The sequence below is a fragment of the Podarcis vaucheri genome (genome assembly GCF_965113315.1).
Source record: "Podarcis vaucheri genome assembly, chromosome: 2".
Classification (NCBI taxonomy): Eukaryota; Metazoa; Chordata; class Lepidosauria; order Squamata; family Lacertidae; genus Podarcis; species Podarcis vaucheri.
This window is the reverse complement of record NC_138760.1, coordinates 77,208,032-77,235,789: the sequence shown is the minus strand read 5'-3', so window position 1 is coordinate 77,235,789 and position 27,758 is coordinate 77,208,032. Positions and strand designations below refer to the sequence as shown.

At 42.9% G+C, this 27,758-nt stretch overlaps 1 protein-coding gene and 1 long non-coding RNA gene across 14 annotated transcripts in view; one reads left to right on the top strand and one right to left on the bottom strand.

Moving 5' to 3' along the window:
• The window catches only part of CACNA2D2 (calcium voltage-gated channel auxiliary subunit alpha2delta 2), a 577,811-nt gene extending 557,585 nt beyond the window's left edge, over nt 1-20,226 (top strand). For 4 of the 5 annotated variants that reach the window (XM_082214493.1, XM_082214492.1, XM_082214491.1 and 1 more), the window contains 9 exons: nt 2,609-2,656; nt 3,166-3,237; nt 4,344-4,496; nt 5,674-5,726; nt 6,853-6,908; nt 7,567-7,690; nt 8,890-8,999; nt 11,609-11,697; nt 12,909-20,226. In XM_082214493.1, the coding sequence (XP_082070619.1) occupies nt 2,609-2,656; nt 3,166-3,237; nt 4,344-4,496; nt 5,674-5,726; nt 6,853-6,908; nt 7,567-7,690; nt 8,890-8,999; nt 11,609-11,697; nt 12,909-13,037 (834 nt within the window). In that variant the 3' untranslated portion in view covers nt 13,038-20,226. The remainder of the gene's footprint in view (nt 1-2,608; nt 2,657-3,165; nt 3,238-4,343; nt 4,497-5,673; nt 5,727-6,852; nt 6,909-7,566; nt 7,691-8,889; nt 9,000-11,608; nt 11,698-12,908) is intronic. The other variant, XR_014217283.1, reaches the window with a different exon arrangement.
• Nucleotides 1-27,758, bottom strand: part of LOC309527722 — a 102,633-nt gene that overhangs the window by 73,247 nt on the left and 1,628 nt on the right. For 8 of the 9 annotated variants that reach the window (XR_014217296.1, XR_014217297.1, XR_014217298.1 and 5 more), the window contains exon 2: nt 20,290-20,344. This is a non-coding gene — a long non-coding RNA (uncharacterized lncRNA). Of the gene's footprint in view, nt 1-9,010; nt 10,336-20,289; nt 20,345-27,758 lie in introns of those variants that run through there. The other variant, XR_014217304.1, reaches the window with a different exon arrangement.

Sequence of the window (27,758 nt, the reverse complement as noted above, 5' to 3'; positions counted from 1 at the left end):
TCGGAACCTTTTGATATCGCTAAAGGGACTAGACAGGGTTGCCCCCTGTCTCCCCTGTTATTCATAACAGTATTAGAGGTTTTTAACAAGAGGCTAAGAGAAACATCAGAAGTTAAAGGGGTCAAGGTAGGAAGTAAAGAGTACAAAATTAAAGCATTCGCGGATGATCTAGTGTTAACATTAGAAGAGCCAAAGAGTTTACAAGAAGCCTTACAGAGACTAGAAGAATTCAGCAAGGTAGCGGGACTCAAACTTAACAAGAATAAGACCAAAATGCTGACAAAGAACATGACCAAGGGAGAGATAGAGGAACTACAACAAAGATCTGGAATTACAGCAGTTAAGAAAGTTAAATACTTAGGAGTATGGATTACAACAAAAAATATAAACTTATACAAAGGCAATTATGAGGCAACATAGAGGGGTATTAAAAAGGACCTAGAAATATGGGATAGATTAAAGTTGTCATTCTTGGGGAGAATATCCATAATTAAAATGAATGTTTTGCCCAGAATGTTATTTCTATTCCAAACTATTCCAGTAATTAAAGGGCTAAAACAACTTAAAGAATAGCAAAAAACATTAGTAAGATTCGTCTGGCAGGGGAAAAAACCGAGAATAAAAATGAAAATCTTGGTGGATAAAAAAGAAAGAGGAGGCTTTTCTCTGCCAGAACTGAGTCTATACTACGAAGTGGCATGTTTAACATGGGTGAAAGACTGGATAAAATTAGAAAACACCGATCTCTTAGACTTAGGAGGTTTTGATAATAGGTACGGGTGGCACTCGTACCTATGGTATGAGAAGGTGAAAGTTCACAGGGGTTTTCTAAACCATATAATCAGAGGATCAATATTTCAAGTTTGGGAGAGAAATAAAGACCTATTGGAAAGGAAAACCCCTTGGTGGATTTCACCAATAGAAGTTTTAACTATCAAAAAAGTCAATATGGAAGGGGGAAAAGCTACTTATGAAGAACTAATCAAAAAGACAGATCACGATATAAAACTCAAACCGTATGAGGAGGTAGAGAATTTATTTACAGGGTGGTTACAGTATCACTAAGTTAATGCTCTACTAAAAGAAGATAAAAGGAAAAAGGGATTCGAGGATAAGAAATCTAAATTCAATATTGATATTCTAGAAGGTAAAAATAAATTATTATCAAAAATATACGCTTTATTATTGGATTGGTATACGAAAGACGAAGAGATAAAGGAAGCTATGGTTAAATGGGCTATTGATTTCGGCCATAATATCGATTTTGATGCGTGGCAAGAACTATAGAATATAAACATGAAATTTACGGCTTGTACTGCTTTAAAGGAGAATGATCTACAGATGGCATCTAACGCCGGTAAAGCTAGCAAGGATGTATAGAACAAAAAATAAGAAATGTTGGAAGTGTGGAGAAGTAGAGGATGACCTCTACCATATGTGGTGGATTTGTAGTAAAGTGAAGAGCTTTTGGAAACTAATCTATAACAAACTTAAAAAAAATTTAAATATACTTTCCCAAAAAGACCTGAAGCTTTTCTACTGCGATTGATTGGAAAGGAAATTGGAAAAAAAGATAAAAACCTCTTTTTATATGCCACGACAGCAGCCAGAAATATGTTAGCTCAGAATTGGAAAACAGACATAATACCGAATATAATGGACTGGCAGGTTAAAATGATGGACTACACAGAACTGGCCAGACTATCAGGAAAATTAAGAGATCAGGACGAGCAGAAGTTTCAAGAAAATTGGAGTAAATATTTGATGTATATAAGAAACAATTGTAAATCTTTGAAGACACTGGTAGGGTTGGAATAACTCTTACAGCGTGTAGTTGATAATAAGATATATAGAGTACGTGATATTAGAACTTTATTTGATACTTACCAAAGAAATGGAGGGAAGTCAGAGGCATGATAGAGCCTAAGTTAAATATGTAACCTATATATGTGTAATTTATGAATGTATGTACGTGTACTGAAAATCAATAAAAATTTAATTTGCAAAAAGAAAAAAAGAAAACAAGTGAAGACCACCAAAGTATAGTCCAAGCAGTGAATCCCATTGCCAGTCCATGTTAGTTTTTTTTCTGCTGCTGCTGCTTCTTGCTGGCACATTTCACTTCTATTCCTTAGAACGATTTTTAAACCACTTTTAAGACGACTTTTTAACTAGTTACATTTTCTCCCACTATGGATCTCGACGTGAACAATCCATGCGCTGTTATTACTGTTCTTAGCAGGACTGGCTACAATCCTGCAAAACTGGTCTGGCACCCTTCTTCCCCGCCCTCCTCCCCTGCCCTGTGTTTAACCTTGGATGGACAGAAGCAGATCTGTGAGATCGATTATTACACTCCATTTTACTCCGACTGGACAGTCATCATAATTCCCCACGTACAGCACACTGCAGCAATCTAAACATTACCAGAGTATAGATAAATGTTGCCAAGGCTGTTTCTATTCTCATTTCCTCACAATTCCCTTCTGACTGTAGAACCTGTTCCTCTTGTGATTAGGAAGGGTGTGGATGTCGGATTTAAGTAATTCAGTTTTGAGATGTGTTTCAAATTCTCTTGGTGTCACTACCTTTCTTCTTTCATTTCCAGTGTGACCCCTCCACAGGCTGCGAGATGGACTGTGAGGCTAATTACAAGGTAAACATGGAGGAAACAGATGGAAAATAACTGGGCCTTTTTGCTGATTGTTACATAGCGACTCTTAATGCTTATTGTAGTGTATCCTTAGCTGCTTCCTAAACCAGAAAACTGTCAGAAATCCTGATGTGGGGTGAAGCAGTCGCCTTGGGTGGCATAAGCCAAAGAGTCAACACCCTCATGGGCACCACCTCCACTGGATAAATCGTGCCATCAATGGCATCAGTTTGACAAGATCTTGCCTCGGGTGGCAAAATAGGGAGCTCTGTGCATGTGTGTGTGTATACACATACACATACCAAGCTTTGTTTCCACCACCTTTATTCCCTTGCTCTTAGACTACCCTGATCCTTAAACACATGTGAGCACCATAAATGTTTATAGAATGACAAGGAATGCTCATTTATGGTTGCCTTTGCTCATTATAGAGACAATCAGGCATGTAGACTAATGTCTAAACCAGAATTTAGAAGCCACTGCAAAACACAAAGTATTGTTCAATCTTTCAGGACCTCCTTTGTGTTCTCATCGATGATGGGGGTTTTCTGGTACTTTCCAACCAGGAGGATTACTGGTTCCAGGTAAGCTGTGCTTTTTCTATAGCAGGGGTAGAGAACCTCCAGTCCACAGGCCAAATTAGGCCCAACAAGGGTAACAATTTAGCTCATCGTTTCCCCCAAATCACACCTACTTGTCACACACCCAATGTCATATGCAACGTAAGGTGTGGGGCAGATAGAAATGCATATATGAACAATGTAGAGTTTGGCAAGCAAGGCTTGTTGTCAGCGCCAGCCGCTAGGTAAAGGAATGCTTGCTAACAAGCCCACTGAAATCAGTTGCACTTCAGAATTCCTTGCTGGGGGTACCATAGGGCAGCCAATCCCTGGGATTTGCTATAAGCACTGATCAGCTCCTATTCCTTTGTATCACTAGCTTGAATGCAAGTGGTTCAAAGCAAACCCACAAAGGGGAGGAATTACTTTGGGTCCTCTAACATCATTATGATATCAGACAATTGACACATGGAGGACCCCAGTTGCCAACATGTATGTTCAGAAGCTTCCTACATGTTTAGCAGAGTTTATACATTGCTCCCATTTCTATTGGACTGGTAGCATTACTGCTAATGCTGACAAGTATTTTTGCAGCACCCAACCAATGCCATACACATTATCGAAATGCCAGCCAATACTTTTTTTACATTTAATCAAGATTTCAATGGCTAATAGCCACAATGGCTATGTTCTACCTCTATTTAAAAAATAAAAGAAAGAAAACCAAATAGAAGTAGGCATTGTCCTTCCCAAGGAAAGCATAAATTTCCATTTCTCCCATTGTTAAGCATGGTGACTTGGTATAAACACATACACATATAGAGATACACGGTGGGAAAGACAGTGGAGGTGAGGGAGGAATGATTAAGAGGAAGGACAAAAAACCACACGGCTGAGATGCATTCCATCAAGCTCTGCCCACTGGTTTGGAGAGCAATACTAATAAATATAGTGATGGGGGGCGGGGAGGAATGCATGGAAGCTGAAGCACCAAATTTGCACACAGAAAAATCTGATCATTACCCATCTGCAATTAAAGGTCCCTGTCTGGAAGCAGCCAAGGTTGGAAAATGCATAATCAGCTGAATACAGCTTAAACGAATTATTTCATCCTTTTTTCCCTTTTCCAGGTAGGGAAGTTCTTCAGTGAGGTCGACGCTCACTTGATGTCTGCTCTCTACAACAACTCGTTCTTCACACGGAAAGAATCCTACGACTTCCAGTCTGTCTGCGCTCCAGAACCTCCGAGCAATACGGGAGGCGCTCCACGTGGGGTGTACGTGGTGAGTGGGGGCTCCCATGCCGTGAAGACTTACCTGAAGGTTTCAGCATTGTGCATACAAGTGGGGATTTGCTTTACAGGTGGAATTATGTAACCACAGTATACTTAAGGCAAAGAGAAGAATTGTCAGCTGTATCAATGCAGTGTTTAGGAAGGATGAGGATTGTTGAATTTTTAAATTAGGTTAACATTACTGTTTGTGATACATTGGTGTATAAACAAGAATTTTGTGTGAGTACTGAAATATGGCTGATACCAGGAATTCCAAAGAGATTTTGTAGGCCACTGCTAAGGAAACAAAATAGGGCTGAAATCTGGGAGGTTTATATGTGTGTATGTGTGTGTGTGTGTGTGTGTGTGTACAAAAATTGTAGCCTACATTGTAATTGGTGGTGGCTTGAATATTCTCCACACCTGGTGGGTGAACTGGAGAGTGAGTAGCTTTGGCATATTAGAGCCATCACATCAAGTGGCCTTTCAAGCAACTTCCCACACGGTGGCTCAAAGGTAAGAACTGGCCTTGATCTGTCAGTGATGCAGAGCGTGGATAATCCAAACAATGTCTACCTGCTATCTAGCAACACTTTGCCCTTCTTTTTCCCATACGTTTTGTACAGTTGCATCAGAGTGCAGATGGAGTTGTTTTAAATTGGTAATTCGTCACCATTTCTTCTTGTAAAGTCTTTTCATTTTATTCTATTTATGGGCCACAAGAGAGGTCTGATAGTTTACTAACCACAATGAGTCACTGAGATGTTTCCAAGCCCCTGATCTTTGTCTAGTACTAGTAAAATCAGTGCTAGTTATCTCAAAAATTGTATTATGAGAAAAGTGTTGCCAGGCAAGGCCATCTAATCACAATGTTTGCATGCCTGGGTGTGCTTGCTGTGCTCATGAGTAGGGCTGCTCTGGCTCTTTGTGAACCTTGTCTTCTCTGCATCATGAACCAATGGGTCCCTCTGTAGAATTATTTGTGTATTCTCTATCAGTGGCAAAGCACCATTAGATGCAGATAAATGTGGTCAAAAGGTTGGGTTTTTCAAAACATTACAAAATCCTGCCTCTGGGCTTCATGTTTAATCCTTAGCATGTGAAAAGCTGCTACAGCACATTGAGCTCGAGCTAACAGTGGTATTTTCCTGTTAACAACCACATTTCACTTATCCCTTTATGTCCAGCCAACAATGGCAGATTTCCTGAACCTGGCCTGGTGGACCTCAGCAGCTGCATGGTAAGCCTTTCTTTTGCCCTCTACTGAATAAGCTCTTACAGCAGGACAGGAATGTCACACATTGGGCCACTCTGCACTGCACATAACAGTGAGAGAACACACATCAAGAAGTATCTGGTAGAATAGTTCTAGGGTTGTCAACATTTCAACAAGTTCTGCAAAGATCTAAGGCAAAACCCATTTAGGTGGTCTGTAGAATGGTTGCAGAACTATTACAAATATCTGTACTTTCCCACTGTACTTTGATTTGTTTTTCCCCATGACAGAAATTGCTGCCATCTTAGCCTGAGCTTGATTATCGAACATAATTTCCATTATTTGACTTTTTACCTACCGGATAAATGAGCCATTTTCAGCAGCTAGGGCCCATTATTTTGATTATATGGTGTAGATTTTCACCGTGATGTTTTGTTTTTCTTCATGTTTACTCCAGGAGTGAAATGCTTGTGTTTTCCTCCCAAATTCATACCACCCTACCATGCTAGGGTAACATGGTTTCATGAGCTGTGTATGCATGGGTTTCATGAGATGCAACTCAGCTAACCTACACCTGTAGCTTTATTTGACATAGAGAGTCAACTGTGTGCTTGTAAGGGTGTCATTGCTTGGAATTAACCATGGAAGGAAAGCTGTGTCTGCTTCTATACAGTACATAATGTAAATATCAATTAGTAGCTGTTGATGAAAAAGAAGCACCCTAAACAAAATTGCAACTATATTTATGTCCAGCCCTGCCTCCACCCAGTTGCACCCCTTTTGTAAACTGACAAACATGACACCAAACTTCAGAGCTCGCATTCATCACATTAGAAAGGGAAGTCTTTTAAAATTGCAATTATAAGCCTTGTTTTTTAATTAAAAGACTGAAAACCATTAAAAAGGCAACACTATGGTGAACAAAAACAAGAAAGTTTGCTAAGTGATCCACCGAGACTCCCAACAATTTTTAAGTAGCCCACAAAAAAGTCTGAGAACTAGTGATCTTGAGGCTCCTTGCTTCTTTCTACCCGTTTGGCCTAGAAAAGTGAGACTTTATCTTTTTGGTCCCATAAGCCAAGGAACTTATTTGGGTTGGTGACCTGCATTGTTTTCTTCACCTAATAGCTCTGCTGTTTTCTTCTATAAGGTCTCTGTTTCAGCAATTCTTGTATGGACTAACCTACAATAGCTGGTTTCAAACAGGTAAGCGCCCTACTGCATGCATCTGGAAGCACGTTTTCCTCACATTTAAAACGTTTTTGTGTGATTGGGGGGGTTGCAACAGGTGTGTAGGTGTAAACATTACATGAATGCAAAAACTTGGGTCATGTGATATGGCTTAATTTCTAAATAAGAGGTAATGGAGTTGATCTTCTCTGAAAACCATACTTGGGTCCTGTTACATGGGAGCTTTTTCCCTGTCCATAGATGTGCAGAGAATAATTGATTTGTGCGTTTTTAGAAAGGAGGAGACAATGGCATTCTGCCCACGTGTAATGGCACACTTTTCTAAATAAGTGCTGTGCAATTCCTATTGTGATAAAAACAGCAAGGTCAGACTGTAGCCCTACCAAGTCAAAATGTCACCAGCCACCACTGCGCAGGTGCCATACCTATAATTTACACACAGGTTAAAAAAACCCCTCCCCAGGTGCTGCTATTCCCATGGAAATTGGTGGGAACTGCATTTAGGATTTTTTTTAATCAGCTGACATGTCTGCAAGCCCTATAATTAACATAATGTGTGGTTAAAGCCCTTAGACACAACATTAAAGGAGAACAGCTAATTTAGATGATTCAGGAAGGATAAATGTTTGCCACTTCCATTATTTCCAACTGTATGTATTGTGTGTCCGAACAGAGGATGTCGCAGCTGACAGCATGGAATCCAAGGAGACCAGCTGCATCATGAAGCAGACCCAATACTATTTTAGCACAGTTGACTACACCTACAACACCATCATTGACTGTGGAAATTGCTCCAGGTCAGTGGGAGATGTCCCTGCTATAAACATTCATACTAGCTGATCAAAACTGTTGGTCCCTAGAAGGTGGTAATCTCTTCTGGCTCAGGTCTCTTTTAAAGTAGAGTTAAAATTGATTACCAGAATTAGCAGTATAGAAACTAGTAAGGGCAGTGAGTGGTATTTGGCTAAGATACAAGAGATCCTGGTGGAATTATGCAGATAGATTGCTTTCCAGGAACAGGCAATATTGGTCTGAATTGCGGGGTGGGTGTATCTACACTACAGATTGATATCATTTTTATACAGTTTTAACTATCATGGCGCTAAAAAAATAAAATCCAAGGAGTTGGAAGTTTGGCGAAGGTGGACAGATTCCTAGCTGCCCTGCTCAAAGAATTCCAGTTATCTGGTTGCCCTAGGCAGACAGAATGAATACTAAGCCAATTAGAATATTAAACCAAACAAAACATTGTGTCAAATGCATTATTTTAAAAGCAAAAGTAGATGCCACAGGAGGCTTGGGGGCAAACAGGGCAGGACCATGACAGGCCAATGTGAGGAGTTTTTACCCTCATATACACACAAACCACCATTCTGATGAAAATCACCCCATTCCAAAACTGTTGTTTACATTGTGAGGGAAGCTCCGGCTGACAGCAACTGGAAATAGGAGCTAGGGTTGGGGGTTGTTCATCAGGACTGCAGTGGGGGAGGAAAAAGTTAAATCCTTTCCCTACAGTCTTGGTCTCTCCCCTGCCCTGTGGTGACTAATTGTTTAAATAAAATAAGCAGTCACTTTATGTATGAGAACACATATAAAATAAGCTGTATTTTGAACCTAAATGCATATCATAGATAATGCCTAGATAAAGAAGCAAGCATAATCATGACCAAAAGTAAATTGTGTATTCCTTTATTATTAGTCATGTTTTCCTTCCAAATACACAAGAGTGGGGCCTGATCCTTCTTCCACTGCCAGTTGCATGCATTTAGAAAGGTAAAAAGTGGCAAATTGCACACACATACATTATCTGATGCAGTTTGCATATATTTTGTATTTGGGCATGTGTAGTTTTGCCATAAGGCCAAATGTAACTTTAACCTTTATTTTATGAGCTGAATTGTTGTAATAATCTGCAGTAAATAGAAATAGTACTAAATCAGCATGATAGCAGCACTTCCTCCTTTCCCCACGCCCTTTTCTTTTTCTTCCCTAGGCTATTCCATGCACAAAGGCTTGCTCGCACCAACCTTCTGTTTGTTGTAGCAGAAAAGCCAATATGCAGCCAGTGTGAGTCCACCAAGCTTCTCCAAGCGGAGATAAAGGGTATCCTTTGCTTCTCAGCTCTGCTGCATGATGCGGTATCAGGTTCAACATAATGGGCCCAACCACGTTGGAACCCTTCCCTCCCCTTCTCCCCCCTGCCTCGGCATTGCAGTGTTGTTTTTGTTGAGAGTGGAATTGCTGCTCTGTTTCTACATGCCAATGAATATTGGACTGTATTCATTGTGCAATTCCATAGCCCATGGCAACGTTTAGAGTGGGAGGTGCATGAAAAGTGGGTGGTGCTTTTCAGGTCACATGGGCTGTTCCAGGGCACACCTCCACCTCCCCATTATCAGTTGGCATGCACATATGAAAATACTTACCTGTCCTAAGTCTTAATGCAAGCGGTGGGGTGTGAAGTCCCTTTGGGTGATAGGTAGTTGATAGTTTCTTTTCCCCCAAATTAAGATACCTACACACCTTTGTACATGCATGTTTTGCTTCATAACCTTCCATCCAGGAGAGCTAGAAACTTCTTTTTAAAACGTGTGGCCCTTTTATAGACATGGTTCCTGGTGCAATCTGTTTATCAAACTGGCTGAGCTCTGGCTGATCAGCACAGGGCAAGGTGGAGTCGAAAAACACTCTACAGTGGTACCTCGGGTTACAGACACTTCAGGTTACAGACTCCGCTAATCCAGAAATAGTATCTCGGGTTAAGAACTTTGCTTCAGGATGAGAACAGAAATCGTGCTCCAGCGGCACAGCAGCAGTGGGAGGCCCCATTAGCTAAAGTGGTACCTCAGGTTAAGAACAGTTTCAGGTTAAGAACGGACCTCCAGAATGAATTAAGTTCTTAACCCGATGTACCACTGTAATGTAAAAATTTGAAGCTTTATTAATCAGAATATAGCAGTTAGTGCTCTTAACCCCGCAATATGCTCAAATTATGAATAAAGTCACCTAACATGCGTTCATACTTACAAATGCACAACCTGGGTGGCTGGTTCAAGTGTAATGTGTTGATGAGAGACCAGTGCCCCTGGGTCTCCACATGCCTGCCTCAAGAGTCTGCTGTGAATCTCCGACTTGCTTTAGTTTTGGGGTGTTTTTATACCTCAAAGGTCACCGCACATTTTCACTACACTAGACTGTCACATGGACAGAGAGACCATAAAACCATAAACCATGTTGCCACTGGCAGAACCAATAGAAAAGTTATACTTCCTTCTTATCTGGCAAATAGGCCCCTGGCTCTCTCCAGGGTGGCTGATATTACATTGCACGGTGTTGTATATTGCCTGTTAGCGAGGCCCAGACTTGCTTTGGCTGCTGTTATGTTATGGCAATTACTCACTCCAGTTGCTTCTCACTCCCACAGCACTCTCTTCCTTCCCTGTAACAAGGAAATCACTCTCACACATTCACACTCTAGGTTCCATTGGATTTATGGCTTAATTATACTCAAATAGCAGAAAGACCAGAAAAAGTCACAATAGCATTAGGCCTTATAAGCCAGGTTAGTTACATAAGAAACATTAAAGTAAATATTTGGAAGTTCTCTCTTGCATAATACTAGAACCTGGGGCTAGCCAACAAAGCAGAATGTTGGAGGATTCAGGACAGACAAAATAAAGTATTTCTTCACACAGTTAAACAATTGAATTTGCTACTACAAGATGATGTAGCCATCAATTTGGATGGCTTTAAAAGGAGACTAGACAAATTCATGGAAAATATCAATGGCTATCAATTATTATGGCTGTATATGGTCTCCGGTATCAGACCTGGTCTGCCTCTGATAATCAATTGCTGGGGAATATGAGTGGGGAGAGTTCTGCTGCACTCATGCCCTACTTACTTGTGGGGTTCCCAAAGGCATCTGATTAGCTACTGTGAGAACAGAATGCTGGACAAAATGTACCTTTGGCCTGATCCAGCAGGCTCTTCTAATGTCCTGTCTACACATGGTTGCCTATTTTCCTTTCATGCCTACCAGGAGGTAGGGATCCTTGTGGGATTCTGTTCATGTGAATTTAATTTGAAAATGAGAGTTAACACATGGTATATTTCTGATGAAGCATTTATAGACATGTAACAAAAAGCAGTGGATACAAATAAGCCATTGCCCTCTCCCTGTGAAAAATTTCATGACAGACATTGGCCACATCCACACTGCTGGTTTCTCCCATTACTGTAATGTTTTGTTTACTTGTAAATCCACACAATGCAGTCATGAGCCCCCAGTGTTTCCATGATTGGTGCCTCTTCAGTCCACCTCCCCCCCCCCCAATGTTTTGCAATGGTTTTCCTATTTCTTGCACTATAGCTCTACAAATATTCTGTGCTTTTGCTTGCTGGGTAGAAACATGGCCAGATTATAACGGTGCAGATGGAGCAATTGCTGTGACACTCAGATATTATTTGATACTTTGAAGTTGGGTCACCAGACATCATTGGTCAATCCCCATCAGGCCCAAGGGGAAGGGGGAAGCTCAGGACCTGGCCACCCCTGTGAAAGGTCCTTGGTCTGATCCAGCAGGGCAGTTCTTGTGGCTGCTAGTCTCCATAATCAAGGGCTCCTTTCTTTGACCCCACTCCTCCCGCTCTTCCCTATCACTACAAGTGTATTTATTGCCTTGTGCTATATTTTCTTTGACACTGCAAAGCTCCACCGGGAGATCCCAATCAGTGTGAACTAGTAGACAAGCCACGGTATCGAAAAGGTCCCCACATCTGTTTTGACTACAATGCAACGGTAAGTAGGAGGACACAAGGAGTGCATGGATATATCTAAAGTGGCTTTGCTCCGCTAGGAGGATAGCCTGGAATTTGAGAAACCCAAGGCTGAAGCTGTAGGCTAGAGCTTTCCTTGTCAAACCATTCTACTGATCTGAAGGGCCATATCAGGGCTGTATGTAGGGGAGGGCTATAGTTCAGTGGGAGAACACTTATTTACATATAGGTTTGAGGTTTGATACCTGGCATGTCCAAGTAGAGCTGGAGGAAATTCCTGTTTGAAATCCTGGAGAGCTACAACCAGTCATTGTAGGCAATGCTGAGTCAGATGGACCAATGGTCTGACTTTGTATAAGGCAACTTCCTATGTCCCTAAGGGATTCAGTCAGAGTACTGCTCGCAATAGGAAGCTGGAGTACCAGGCCACTAGTCCATCTACTCATCCCCTAGCCTGCTAATTCAATTGGCATATTTACTGTGGGGTAACACTCCTCGCCAAATTTGTCCCAGTGTAGCAAGATGCACTGCAAAGGGTAGAGATCAGGAACAAGCAGCCCAAAATATTGGGGGCACCCGCCCCCAATGTCCAAAAAAATTAGGGGGCAGAGGAGGCCAAGCATGGCGTGGCTTCAGTGGCCAGGTCCTTCTCCTCTCTTCACTTGCCACGGAGGGGAAGGAGGGCTGAAGGAACCCCTCACTGGAGGAGCCACCAGCCGTTGAAGCTACACTACTGCTGCATTTAGCTGTACTCCCCAGCTCCTTCCGACAGCCTGATGTTGCATGTGTGATGATGGGACATTGCGCATGTGTGATGTGACACACGCAGTGTTGCCCTTCAAATCACTTTCACAAGATGCACCTCTGGGAGGATGAGTATCTCTTTAATAAGGCACTCCTTTTCTAATGGCAAAACCACTCTATTTGGGAGGTGGCACTCTTTTTGCCAACTATTCCTTAGAGCTGATCTGGAAGTCCTTCTAATCTCACTGGGCTCTATCTTAAAAAAAGAGAGATAATTTTCCTTTCCCATGTTTATAGGAACTGTGAGAATATGTACAGAGTAATGGACCTAGGGTGGGAGATTGAAGTGTCTACTGAATCATAAAGACTATTGTGGTTCATGTTGAACAGCTTTTGAAAATCACATTGAAAAACATGCAGGGAAGTAACTTATCCGTGCCTACATATGGAATGACCAAAATTATCTATCCTTTTTTGTTGTTTCCATAGGAAGATACCTCAGACTGTGGAAGAGGGGCCTCCTTTAGACCTTCTTTGAGTATCTTGTTATCCCTGCAGCTCCTCCTCCTCTATTTGACTGCCAGTCGCCATCCGCTGCCCTTGGTGTCTTGCCTTTGAAACATCCATTTAGTCTAGCCCATTCATTTTTGCTTTGTGCACCATCTCCATTCCCTCCAGACTTGCCAGAAGAGGGCAGCTGCCTAGTCCCATCAACTCTGGTTACACCTTGGCACTCACTCATGAGGACCTTCTCTTTCGTCATTCAGAAGTCCAGAAGCTATTCTCATTGTTTTGTTTCTTGTTTCCTGCCATCCTCTCCTTGCCCTTCCAGTGTCTCTGCACAGCAGGTTGTGCAGGTTGAGCTCTGAGCAAGACTTTGGGAAGCACGAACCATTGCGACTTTCTCCACACAGTGAACATCCTTGAGCTTTGATTCATTGCTCCCCTTTCCACCCATTGAGCTGTGGCCAAATAACAAAGAACAGTGGCCTCGTAAGTTTTTTCCCCCCCATTGAATCCATGGAATTCTGGGAAGACCTTTGCCAGTTTTCATCAGGATATCTCTTGACATTTTATTGTCTTAAAAGTATTTAATCAACAATGCTGACAAATTGCTATTCTGTTTGAAACAATTTACTTTCCCATCCCAATCATGCAAACAGCAGCAACGACAAAATTATTCAATAGAACAGGAAAAACAATGGTATATTCTTGCCAAATTGGTTCTGTAGTCTAGTTTAACTTGTCAGCCAATTTAAATGGCTTATTAAACTCAAAAGTAATCCTAGGATGTCACCACGGCATCTCCATCCCACCCAGCCCGCTCTGTGTTTTCAAAGGCCATCGCTGCTGAATCTTTCATTAGTTAGATCCCATCTCAAATCAATTTTTAAATTATTATTTTTAGCCTGAGGATTTTAATCTAGATCTTTTTACATCTAATTTCCAAGCATTTTATCCTGACAAATTATAGTATTTGTTGTCAGCAACAAAGACACAGAAGAGAAAAAAGAAAAAGAAATTGACTTGAATTTTATGGTCAGTATTATTTATTTAAACTAACTCACACCATACTGAGAGGACTTGGAGAGCAAGTAGGGGAGAAGGAAGTGTGTGAAGATCCTTAGGCATACTAGTAACCCATACATAGTTGAAGGTCACAGTGGCTCTCGCTGTCTTTAGCAAAATGAATAGCAAGACAGAGTATTTCTAGTGGGCAAGAAACAGCCAAAACCCAGCAGTCCCTGGCTTCATTTTTTTCCTTGCCAAGCCTGTTCCCTGCGTGGCCCATAAAAGTTTAAGTCCATCAAGAAAACAAGATGATCTCTTCTGCTCCCCTAAATCACTGTGAAGACTTTTGGGATTTTTGCAGCATTCTACCCTTGAGGTGGACAAAGGGTGGAGTTGGCCAAGATAAAGATGACCTTCTTCCCAGTTCACACTGTCCCTTTTCTTCTAAAGGAAATTGTCCACCATGATTGGCAGCAACAATTTGTGCCAAACCAAGAAGGTGATAGCTAAAGGTTTTCTTCCTGGACTTTGTGCAGAAAACTGACTGCACCTTTAGAGTCCCCTCCATCCATCCAGTATTGGAATCACAGTGGTGGGCAATGGGCCACAACTAGAGCTCTAAAAGCAGATGTTTTGCAGACAGCTAATTGTCTCCAGTGTCCATGCAGAGAAAGGTGAAAGAACTCTGCATCGTAGTGAAGGTCATGATGACACCTGCCATTCACCTCAAACCCACAGAACACTTCAGATGACTTTGCAGGTACATATTTCATGGCTGGGAGGATTATTACTGAAAGCAGCCACATATACTGTTGGAGGTTTGAAAACAGGAGTAAAACTTGAATTCATCACCCAGTCTCCGCAAAAGCTGCTTACTGTTGAGGGCAGGTTATCCAGTTTTGTGCCTGTTATTTCTGCACATACAGCGATAAACATACCTTACCACTTAATGAAAGCTTTTTCAGTCCCCAGAGAACTCAAAGATTTCTTTCTCTTCAGCCAAATATCCCCTCATGCATTGCCTCTGTACTCAGAGTAGCCAGCAAAGTGGGAAGGATCCTGTCTTGCTTCTGCTGTGGGTGATGTCAGAGCCACAATCACATATTGGGCAATATGAAGAGCAGCAGCACTATGCAACAGTGTAATGCAACTCCATCAGAAGGTAGCGGTTAAGTGCGCTGTCAATAACTCTGATGGCATTTCCTTGCAGCACAATGTGATGTGATAGGAGGATGAAATGTTGTGCATATCTTGGTGCACCTCATTTTGACTTCACATGCTCATTTCCTCAACCAAAATTCTCTTTCCAGTTAATCCAAATCCTGGCATACAACCTATTGTGAGTAATTACAATGTTGTGAATTCCATTTGCCTTGTTAGAAGGAACTCTAGAAAGCAAATAACGGTGGGATGGTTACTTGAACCTGTAAGTTTCTAGGCAAAGAAAGCTTGCTCAACAATGTGTGTGAATGGGAACTTTCTGTAACCTTGGTTTGGTGCTTCAGTACTGAGCCAAAATTTTAGAGAAAGTCTCTTGGAAAGAATGTAGCATGCCAAACTCCTATGCTGGTTACATCACAATTTATTGTGCAGATTCTGGTGGCACCACTGTTAAGGTGTTTCATTGCAAGGCAAATGACAGGAACCCCTTTAAAAACCTGATTTGTCTTGGGAGGTTTTGATTCACCCAAACAGTCCCAAAGAACATGCTGCAATGCACTACATGTGTATCTTCAGAGAAAGCTGAAAATGGATTTTTGCGCTCCTGGTCTGGTCTGGTTTGAATGGGGGTAAAAAGCAGGTCACTGCTGTCATATGCAAGGTAGTAGTACAATGTAAATACATGAAAGAAGTAACTTTGTTGTAGAAAAAAATCACTTGAGAGATCTGGAAGCAAACCTTTAGCACACACATTGAGGTGCATTTGCTTTCTTTCTAGTGATCCTTGTTCTTGAGATCAGAAATAGTTTCTTAACCTTTCAAAAACCAGCTCTGTCCCAAATCCAGTCTACATACCCCCTCCCCTGTCCTGCACCAAATGCCCTATGTTCCAGAACCTTTTTCTCCAGGTCTCCCACTGTTCTTCCCCAAGCTGACACATATACACAATGATACCACTGGTGCTAAGGTTAAGTTTTGCTTCATTGGCCTTGTGTAGATTTCTAGAGAAGCAAACTGGGAAGTTACAAATAGCTCCAACTCTACCAGAAACACAGTAGAGAGAGACAGAACCATTACTCCTTGAGTAGACTTCCAGTAATAATCAAGTGTACTAGTTGTGGGTACAGTCCCAGTATCTTGCTAGTCTCTTCTGAGCAGAGACTGCCAAATTGTGCCAAATTGTGTGATTGTTTTTTGTGATGTGAGCAACTGTCTATGGTGTGCTTGGCTGAAATCCCCCAGGTTCATTCCCACTTTGGTCTGACTAAAAGCATAGTCTTCCCCGACGCCACTTTGTCTGTGACTGTTTGGCTAGTGCTCTGGAGCCACCATATGTTCATAGGGTGTACTTCATTAGTAGGGGAGATTCAGGGATGAAGAAAGCTGAAGCACAGATTGGGATATGGCAGTGCCTGTCAGCTGAATGAGAGATGGTTTCATAAAAAGGGCCTTGCCCTACTTTGGAGCACTTTAGACCACAAACAGTATGGCTACTACTTCTCGGTTGGCTGCTATCTCACAGTCACTCAATACTGGTTTACTGTCCACTGGGATCAAATCAAGATCTTTGTGTTGGTGTTTGAACTGTGACTGATCCCCTTAGAGAGGTGGTTTTCAAACTTGTACACGGCTAACAGAGCCTCATTACAAATTTTCCAAGCATATTCCACCATTCATTTATATCGGCAGCAGTGCTGGGAAGGTTAGGGTCATGCCCAATAATGGAAATAAAGAAATAATAATAGCAACAGCTCAGTGTTTTGCATCCATAATTCGTATAGCTATAGCTTAAAATCGCCATCATTCCTCCCCTGGTGTGAACCTGTTTCCGGCCACTTTGCTGCAAAAAAGGCATATATACCACTGATTTGACCACAAATTCAATTCTCGGGCCTGCCCCTCCCCCACCTTCAGGTGGGATATCCACTTTTAAAAATTTATATTTTAAAACATATGCATCTTTGTGCAGTTAACCCCCCCCCCTTTTTAAATTTAATATAGGAACTGTGTTTTAAAGGTTGAAATGTTGACGTGATTTTGGAGCATCAGTGGTTCCAGCCAACCAGGCTATGCACAACTAGCTTCTGCTCCAACCATGTAGAGATAGTTTCCCTGAGCTCTACCCAGGTAAGAAAACAATACACCTGAACAAAGTACAGTAAGCAGGCAAGGGCAGATTTAGGGCAGTGTGAGCAGTGGACACACATCTCAGAAAGGTGCCTTCTCAAAGCCCAGTAAGCACTTGCCCAGCTTCAGGAAGGGCTCTGACAGGGTTCCAAGAGTCCTCCTGCCTCCTTCCCAAAGCCAGGCAAGTGCTTACCATGCTTTACGAAGGAGGTAGGAAGATTCCAGGACCCTGTCAGAGCCTCGCGCCTCCAGCCTTGCATAGGGACAGGGTGGCTTATTACCTATGTCCCTCCCTGAAGCAGGCTTACACAGGTGGTTCAGCACTCAAATCCTATACATCTGTATGCACCCTAAGGTTTTTTTAAAAAGCTGCTCTACTTCTCACATGTGGTTACCACTGGTAACAAAGTTGAGACAGAAAGATGTGTAGGTGCTGCTGGGAGGTGGGCAGGAACAGCTGTGCTGGGTCAGAGCAAAGGACTGTATAGTTGAGCGTCCTGTTTGTCAGTGGCAAAGCACATCAATTCAGTAACACTCTTCCACTGATGTCCCCCGGCGACTGGTATGCTGAGTCATCTTGAATCTAATACTGGAGGTAATACGGAAGAGTTTCTCGAGATCCATTCTAGCCAAGACGTGCTAGCAGTTGTTCAACATTGTTCCAATGTTGTAGTCTCCCAGTGACATAGTCTCCCAGTGACATGCAGTGGTTCTGATGACCGCTACCTAAACTTGTGGAACTCTTGCTTTCCTACTAGCTTAGATTTCAGTGAATCCTTGCTGGTGATGCTGGCATTTGTTCAACTGAAACTGTGGTGTGTTAAGCCTCCAGTCTACCTTATGGAGATTAGCTTTGCCTGTTTCTGCATTTCCATGCAGCACATCTATCCTTGTTACAGCTTATAGACCTTCCCAGCACCTGGCTTTGGTCTCCCTGTCAGAGAGGAGTGAAGAATGATGAACAGAGAATGTTGGAGATGGAAAGGAAGATGTCCAGTAGCCCAACAACAGACAGAGCACAGATTGCAACACAGCACATTTTCCACTTGGAGTACTTTCCCACATCACACCTGGATACCAGGGCATTCAGCCTCTTGACTGACTGGTCAGGAGATCAGTACCAGATGTGATGGAGATGCTGCACTGCTCCCACACCATTCATTTCTATTTGTGGAAGCCATGTTAGATGTCACTGGGTCAGAGCTAAGGCAAAAGGGAACTGGGGTGGAAGACCCTCTTTCCTATCATACAGTCCAACAGCACCCCTCCATCACATTTTTCACAATGGTTATATGAATGAAACAAAGGCCTTGTTTCTCTAGGTTTCAAAGCCAAAGCAGGCAAGTATTTGGATGGTGAACTTTTCCTAAGATGAGAAAATGTTGCCCTATTTTCAATGCAAGTGGATGATTCCTTTTTATTTTTAAGGTTGTTGTTTGTGCATGAGTTGATGGCATCCCAATATGTGCAAGTCTGAAGATGGGTAGAAGTTGTGCTGGTTTATTCCCCTGCCGCAGTAGTGATATTTGCCATTTTAAGAATGAGATCTCCTGGTGTTATGTATAAATGAGTGTACAAGACTGATCTACGCAACAACTAGCTCTTTCCAAATAGCTTAGAAATATAAACCAGGGCTGGGAAACCCATTCCCAGCACAACTCAGATTATCTGTAGGGTGTCCTAGAGCCCCCCTAGGTCAGAACTATGCCCCCACCAGTCAGAATCACCCATGGGTTGCCTGTAAGTCTGTCTCCATTTCAGCTTTGTCTGCTGACAGATGGAGATGGTACAAGGACAAATAGATTGAGGGAAGCCAAGAGCATGATGGGGTTGCTTGCCTTTTATCTCTAACGTAGAAAAATGGATAACCTCGCAAATCATAGCAACCTATCTTATAATAGGAAAGGAATGGAAATAGCTTCCCAAGCTCTTAGAATGAAGAAAAAGTTTCTGGGAGCATAAAATTGGAGAGCCTAAAGGAATTTTACCATGAAGTACTATATCTGAAATCGGCACAGAAAGACACAGAGAAACAGCAAGGAGATTGTGTGTGCTATTGTGAACTTGGGTTGACCATCAAGGTGATTTTCTGAATCCTGGAGAGGACCTTGAAGGAGAATGAAGCTGTACAAGATGAGAGTCTGTAGGGAGCAATAGACTTGCCCAGTACAGGAAAGTCTGTAGAATGGAGAAGCCTGTAAAATCTTTTGAGACTGCTGGTCATTCCCAATAAGGCATCCTCCTAGCAGATCCCAAAGGGCTGAGTGAAGGCTAGTTCAGGCTTCCCTATGTCCCGGTCGCATGTGACTAGCAGTACTGGTGAGACATAGCAATGATTCAACCCACCTCACACGCTTTGTCCATTTTAAAATCCATTTGAGCAAAACAATTTGTGGTAGGGTAGGTGGGTGGGAAAGGGAGGGGGGTCCATGAAAACCCTGAACATGGTCTTGGAAGTTTGACTCCAGAGCCAAGCGGGCAGGGAGGAGATTCACTAATAATGACAAGGTTGATTAAAGGTCATTTTGCTTGTAGCTTTTTCAGTGTGTGTTTGGTTATGTCTATGGGAACTGTGCTTTGACCAGATGGCTGGCTCTGTGTTACCAGGAGTGTGTGTAAATCTGTAGTCTAGTCGGGTGCTGCTCATTTGAGAAAAATGGAAAAAAACAAATATACATAATTATAAATATATATATATTATATTATATTTTAAGTTAAAAAACAAAAGGGAAAAAAGCAAAACATGAAGTAGCTGTCCTTATAGCTGCTGGGATCCAATTCCTAACATTCTTCATCTGAAAGTTTTGTTCCCCCTACTAATTCAAAAAGGGTTGTTTTTTTTTAATTATTATTTGAATCTCTTTTTTGTTGTACAGAAGAGTTGGAAAATTTTAAAAAAGACTAAAATCTTTGTAAAATATTGTGTGTGTGATTCCTTGTAAAATATTTTAAAATTGTTTATTACAGAGGATCAGTTATTAAATAATGTTCATATTTTCACTTCAAATGTGGTGGCTCTTTTACTGGTTTACATTTACAACACATTAAGAATGGTTAGATAAGTAGGTACCTTTCTGGTCTCGTGTTCTGATGTTTACTGTTCCAAGTTTCTCACGTTGCAAATCCTAATGAGGAAAATAGAAAAAAATAGTAAGGATCAATAGAGTTGAGCTGAAAGTTCTATCTCAAACTGTGACGTAGCTCCAGAACTGGGTGAGGGCGGTGAGAGACTTGATTCCTAACCATACTGCTCTTTCCAGCCCTCTGTAAGCCTCTACCTTTGATCTGGGGTAGACCATTTCAGTATTCTTGCTGGTTAAATGAGATATGGTAATTAATCCCCACAGGGGGTTATTCACCCTGCTTGGCACCAGCCAGTGGTACACAGAAGTGCCTTGCCACTAGAAAGCAGCTTCTTTTATATTAGAGAAACTTACCCAAAGAGCTGGCATTTAAGACACTTCCCACTTCCTCTCTAAAGAAGATCTTAGTGTGCCTTCTTAGTGAATGGATTCAGGATTATGGAAAAATGACCATTAATGATGACGATGATGATATCAAGACAAAGAGAAGAACATAAGAGTCCCTTGGATGAGGCCAGTGACCCATCAAGTCCAACACTCATTCTCAAACTGACTAGCCAGATGCCTATGGGCAGCCTACAAGCAAGACCAGAGAACAAAAGCACTATCCCTTCCTGCTTTTTCCAGCACCTGGTATTCAGAAGTGTGCAATACATGTAGCACATAACCATCAAGAAAGAAGAAAAGTGAATACAGAAGTCGTGGGACTCAGGTTCTTCCTGACTCCGGCCCGACTCACAGGGATCCTGAGCCAGCTGGGCAACTGTATGTTGCTTCCTTCCCCCAACGATGACGACTTCTACTACTACTACTACTACTACTACACACATACCAGAAACAGGAAGAGGGGTAAGCAGGTGTCCGTGTTCCTTGGCCCTGGCCTACTAACAGGCCCCTGACACTGGTCTAAGATTTAAAATATTAAAATGGTTGCTTAGAGCTTTCAAACAACCTGGAAATGCTTTTATTTTATGTACCTCCTAAAACACACACAAATTGCATTACTTTCTTAGAAGCTCTGCCATATGCTGGGAGGTAAATAGATAAAATCTACACCAATTGTTTGTTAGCGGGTCCTCCTGGAGACACACAAAGCCTTGCCAAGCTTGGCTGGTCACAATATACAGGCTGATCACTGGGGATCACACAAAGATATGACTTCAAAATATAATGGGCCATAGCCAGTGCTACAGCTCCACTGGTACACTGGAGCTTCCATTCCAATTTCGGGGGGGGGGGATACAATCGGGATCAGATTTTGGGGTGTGAATGTGGAGGAGAGGAAGTGGAAGTCCAATTGCACCAGCACATCTACGCATGCAGAACATTAGATGCCTCCCATAGTAGCAATGCCACTTAACACAGGTGGAGTCCAGAGAGAAAAGTCCTAACACTTTCCTGAAGAAAACTGAATAAAAACAGTATAATTTGAGGAGAAATAAAGAGGCCTTGTTTATAGCAGATGACATTTAGCTAACATACAGATGAAAACTCCTTCAGAACTACACAGCCAATCAGGGCATGTACTATCTCAGTGAGCATCATGCCATTCTGCCTGGTTGCTAAGCAACACTACCCGTTCCCATCTTGGTTAGGTGACTTCAACACTGACATAATTAAACCTTAAGTTAAATCTGAATGGTCCCTGCTGTTGCACTTCCAACAAGTATCATAAAATTGGACACTTTCAATAAACTGTTTCTTTAGAGGAGGTTAATTATTGCCACCAATCTCAAGAGAGGTTATTAGGTGAACAGTGTTGTGTAAGTATTATCAGCTTTGCGGATATGCACACACAAAGAAATATTTACTAGCCTGGTTGTCAAGTGCTGACTTTATTGTAACACACTGATGTCCTGAAAGGTGGGGGAGCTATCTTTCAGTTTACAACTTCCTTGACTAGCTACCTAGCAGAAGGAAGAGGAGAAAATGAGAATGACTTTGCTCACCTGAGTTTGGCAATCTTTATCATGTTTTTGTTAAAAATTCACAAAGGAAACTGACTCAGCTGTTTTATTAAAGACACCTTTGTCCCCATGTAATAAATAAGCTGTCTGCAATTGAGTGCAAGAAAATGATAAATGAGAATTCCCGAAGTGTAGGACATGAGCTTCTCATCTAGATCTGATGAACCTATATTTACTTAATGGCAGACAAACCCAAGGAACCAATCTAGCTCCTGCAGAAGCCAGTGGCAAGATTCTCATGCATTCAACTAGATACAGGGTAAGATCCAAATGAGAAGGGATGAAAATGCTTGGGGTTTCAAAAGGGATAAAGGGAGCCCTTCAACCTGATGGTTACCTCATCAATAATGCTCAGAAACAGACTGTAGATCTGGGGTCAAGATAAATTATACAGGGTGCCTCCACTTCTCAGCCTTTAGCCGATGTTAGAAACTCAGGTATATAAACTATAGGCCTTGGAAACGTATCAATACAGCTTCAGCCGGTGGTATATCACGGGTAAAACCACCACCGCTCCTGAGTCCCTCTGCTACCAGGACCACTTTCAACATCTGTCTGCTGGTAGCAGAGGGACTCGGGAGCAGCAGTAGTTTCACCTGTGATATATTGCCAGGTGAAACCACTATCACTCTGCCCCTCATACCGTAGAGGGAGGAGCAAGCTGTATCGCTGGGCTGATGCAGCTTAGTCCTCCCTTGGCTTCTTTAAACTGCTTCCCCGCCCAGTTGAACCATGGAAAGGAGCCCCAACGCTCCTCCCACTTGCCCACCAGCAAGGGGTGCACTGGGGCTAGCTCAGCTGGGGATTGGGAGCCCTTCTGCACCCCAGCTAAGCCATGCCAACAAGCTGCGTTGTCCCAGCCCACGAGGCGCTGGGGTGAAACCGCCTCAGCTCCTGCAGTTTCACCGGCACCTCGAGAGCTGAGGCTAATGTAGCTTGTTTTTTCAGCATTGCAGAATACTGCTAGACCATGATGTTTAGCTGGTGATAACACCACAATGCTGAAAAGCTGATTATCGCCCAGCCCGAAAAAGCTAATCACCAAATGGCACCTTAACCCTAGGTTATGGTTGCGACAATGGAATGTCTAGGCGCCTTTTTTCTGGTGGAATTTACTATTGTTGTTCATTTCTATAATGCTTTATATTTTAATGAATGAATCTCAAAGTGGTTTAAAAATCAAATAAAACAATCCAGAAAAAAACAAATTCAAGCTTCAAGGAAAGTATTTCAGATCCTTCTCTAAGTGACATTTTGCTTTCCCCAATCACCAGCCTGGCATCCGGAGATCTCCAAGTGGTCGCAAGTGGACCCTTGCCTGTCGCAAAATGCACCTGTCGCCTGGCTAGTTTGTAACACTCCCTTTAGCTACCCACATTCACTGTTTGCACAAAACAAATACATCATGAATACATAGAGATCAACAATAAAAAGAGAAAGAAACTGCATGGGAATAAAATGAGACAGAAAGTGAATTGACATTGTCAAAGACAGGCCTAGTTAAGAGATCAGAGCAAACCGCCACAGAATTTAGGTATAAGGAAGCCTGAGAATAACCTATGCACATTGACAGCTCTGTCAATTCACACTACATTGAGGCCTTCTTACATAAGTCAAAGCATGCCCCAATTACATTTCAGCTTTGCGTGGTGCTTAATAATAATAATAATAATAATAATAATGCCATGGTAACTTCTCTGCACATAATAGACAGGACAAGCACAATGGAAATAATAGCTGTGCCTCCACTCCCTTTTTAAATATACACAGCTGTGTGCTTCAGAGGGTGTGCACAGCTTCCAAAGTGAAAAAACAAACTAGATTAACAGTATAATCCTGTGTATCTTTACTCAGAAGCAAATCCCACTGTGTTCAGTACAGGTTATGTCTAAGTCAGGCATGTCCAAAGTCTGTTTTTTCAGGGGCCTAATCCAGCCCGCCAGTCGGTTTAATTCCGCCCCTGTGGCAGTTTATTTCCTGGGGTAAAATCACCTCAACAACTTCAGTCCTAAAAAAAGCTCAACAACTTCACTTCATCAAATCTGGCCCTCTTTGAAAAAAGCTGGACACCATTGGTCTAAGCAGACTAAACTTTTTTTTTTAAACCGTTTACTGTTTTGGGTCACTTTGATTCAAAAAGCAGTATGCAGATAAACAACAATATTATTGGCAAAATGGTAGTTAATTATCATAATGGGATGACAGCAGCTTTGATAGTGTTTGCAAGAATGAAAGGAAAGGGGTATGTGTTTGATTTGTACTATTGCAATAGCTCTTCTACAGAAGACCACAAACCTTACAGAAGACTATTCAGAAAAATATAATAAAACTTTGAAAAAGACCAAAATAATGCAGACATGTATTTGTGGAATGGTGTTTGTAGTGTAGCTGATGCTATTAGCGCTTTGGAATTTCAACTACCCTTCCTGATCCTGCCACACATACACACAAAACATACACGTTTGAAAACTGTGTAATCAATGAAAAACGTACAAAACTGATCTCATCCAAAAACTCCTGGAGACAAGCTTGCTCAAACCATTAGTAAGTCAACTGTTTGGACACACATTACAAAGAAAGATGCATGTCCCATGTGCCTAGACATCTGTGTGCAACTCTGAAGACTGTTGCACTACACAAATAAAAATAAGAGACACGACATTCAATTGCCTACAATATTTTTGTGGTTTCAAAGTATGTGGTCAAGAGAGCAGGGTGCCACTGAAACAAGTCCCAGATAAAAGATAATTGCAAAAATATTTTCTCATACCAGCTGTTGAGTATTTTGTTAATGCTAGTAACTGAGGTCTATAAAGAACTTGAGTGGAATTAATCCACAATCAAGTTTGCAACTAACAAGCATTCATAATTAGGTCCATCGTTTCTTTCATTTCACTGGATCACAATTCCACTTTAAATTAGGACTGTATTGTGATGACTAAAACACTGGAAGAAGAGGTGCTAAATCAGAAGGATGTGGACTGCAGAGCTGTTTGCACACCACATAGACTAACAAAGCATCTAAGGGTGGTAATCCAAGTTAGTCCTACTCAGAGTAGACCAATTCAAGTTAACAGACATGACTAATGCAGGTTTTTCACTTTTAATGGGTCTATTCTGAGAGGGACTTCTTTGGCTACAACCCTCACTAATATTACTTTATGATTACATGCTGAAGGAAATGCAAATTCGAAATGAGAAAAAAAAATACTGAATTCAAGGACACCGTGATAAAACCACATTTTGAAGTCCACACACTTGTCAGCCACCGTCCCCCTTAACCACGCATGGCACGCATGATAATGAAACAAGGTGTGTTGAACATTCGAAGAGTGCTATGCAAATGTTATGAATTATGACGTCAGCCCCAGCGCACACTTTAGTCCTATACAACACTGGCTGCTGTAGGGTATGTCACACACAAGATAGAATATTTGCTATGACATAGAAAATATCGCCACTTTTCTCCTGTTGTGTGAGAAGACATTATCTCCCCATAGAGGAACACGCCATAGTCAAGAGATATGCAAAGACCTCAATATGTGGGGCTGGCTACTTGGTAGCATCCTGGCTTATCCAGTCCTTGGAGAAACAATGAAGAAAAACTGGTTTCTTAGCTGAGTCTTTTGCAGCAAAAACCACAAAGAGTACTGTATTATGGCAGATTAACTTCTGCAGACAAAATGGGCTCTGGCCTACAATTCTGTCCATCTTACACTTTGCTGATTTCTGTTTATGTCACATGTATTGCTGTGTGTTTCTAGACACTAAAGAACAAAGTCATGTATCACTTTTGCTACTGACCAGACTCCATGTTTGTAAGAAAGTAAGCAGGAGGCTTTGTACTTTTGCGCCTATGCCTTTGCATTCTCTACCTAGAGAGCCTTCCATCTCTTCTTACAAGCAACTTTACTAGTTATCTCATAAAGCAGTGTTTCCCAACCACTGTTCCGCGGCACACTAGTGTGCCGCGAGATGTTGCCTGGTGTGCCGCGGGAAAAATTTAAAAAATTGAAAGATTTTTTTTTTAAAAAAAGTCAAATTTTCGATTGGGGCGCCGTCACTAGATGACCCCTGGGGTTCCCTCCCTCCCTCCCGCTCTGCGCCTCCCACCTCCTCCTCCTCCGGGGAGGCCCTTCCTGGCTCTCGGCCAAGGCTTGGCGGCTGCCACTCACTCACTCGCTCGCCCACCCGTCCCTCCATCCCTGCACCCGGCCTCGTCCCCGGCGCGGGGGCTGCCGGGATCCGTAGTCCCCTCGCCCTTGGGCTCCGCGCCCGCGCGGGGTGCGCAAACTACGTTTCCCAGCATGGCCTGGCGGGCCGGGCGTTTTGTTTGAAGCCCTCTTCTCCCGGCCATGGAATGAGCGCAGCGGCGGCGGCCGGGCGGGCAGGGGCTCTTCCGCGCAGACCCCGCGCAGCCTGCCTGCGCCCCCGCGGAGATCGGGCGGCAGGATGGAGCCCGGGGATCCCCGCGGAGGCGGAGCGGCGGAGGCGGAGGCTGCCCCCCCCCCAGGTAGGGCTGCGTCGGGGGGTTTTAATTTTTGAAATGCTGCATCCGTGCCAGAGGGAACGCATCGGACCGCGGGGAGACCCCTTGGCGGGCGTGCAAGGCAATGCATGCGTGCAGGCGTTGCATGGAGTGCAGTGCAATGCAATGGCAACGCGGCGCCCTGCATGCATGCATGCAACTTCCACCGGCGCTCCGGACTTGGCAGGTGAGGGGGGTCCCCAGTGGGCGGCAGAGAGAGCCGGGAGGGCGAAGGGGAGCCGGGGGGGAGCAGCGCTGCTCCCCGAGCTGAGCCCGGGGGGAAACTTCGGCGGCGTTGCGCCGGGTGTTGGAAGCGGAGGCTGGCGGGGGCCCCTCACCTGCAAAACCTGGTCGCCTCTCATATATTTTGTGCATTGCATTCATCGCCCGCTTTCCCCTCCAAGGAGCTCCCGGGGGCGTGCGTGGTTCTCCCCGTGTTATCCTCGCAACAACAGCCCTGCGAGGTGGGTCAGGCGAGTGGCCCAAGGGAGCACCCAGGGATTGTCCTGGCGAGGTGGGGTGATTTGAACCCTGCTCTCTGCCCGGTCTTCGTCCTCATTTAGCCCCCACATGTGCATGACTGTGCATGACTGAGGTTGCCCCCCCTCGTCTTGGCTATGGTGTGAGTCTGTGCTGTTAATTAATGGGGTTCTGCCTTCGGAGAAGATGAGCCAGCCCTCAAGGAGGTGATTATGTAATTTGCTAGCAATTCATGTCCCTCCCGGCGTGACGCTGCACGCTGACGTCACGGGGCTGTAATGGTGGTGTGCCTCGAGATTTTTTTCATGAAACAAGTGTGCCTTTGCCCAAAAAAGGTTGGGAAACACTGTCATAAAGGGTTTACCTCACACATACTTGGGAAACAAAGTTCTACACTCCATTTTGCATTGTTGGCACACAAACTTTTTAGTAATTATTACATCCACCAGTGAATTCCTTCATGAGAAATAGAGGGTGGCAT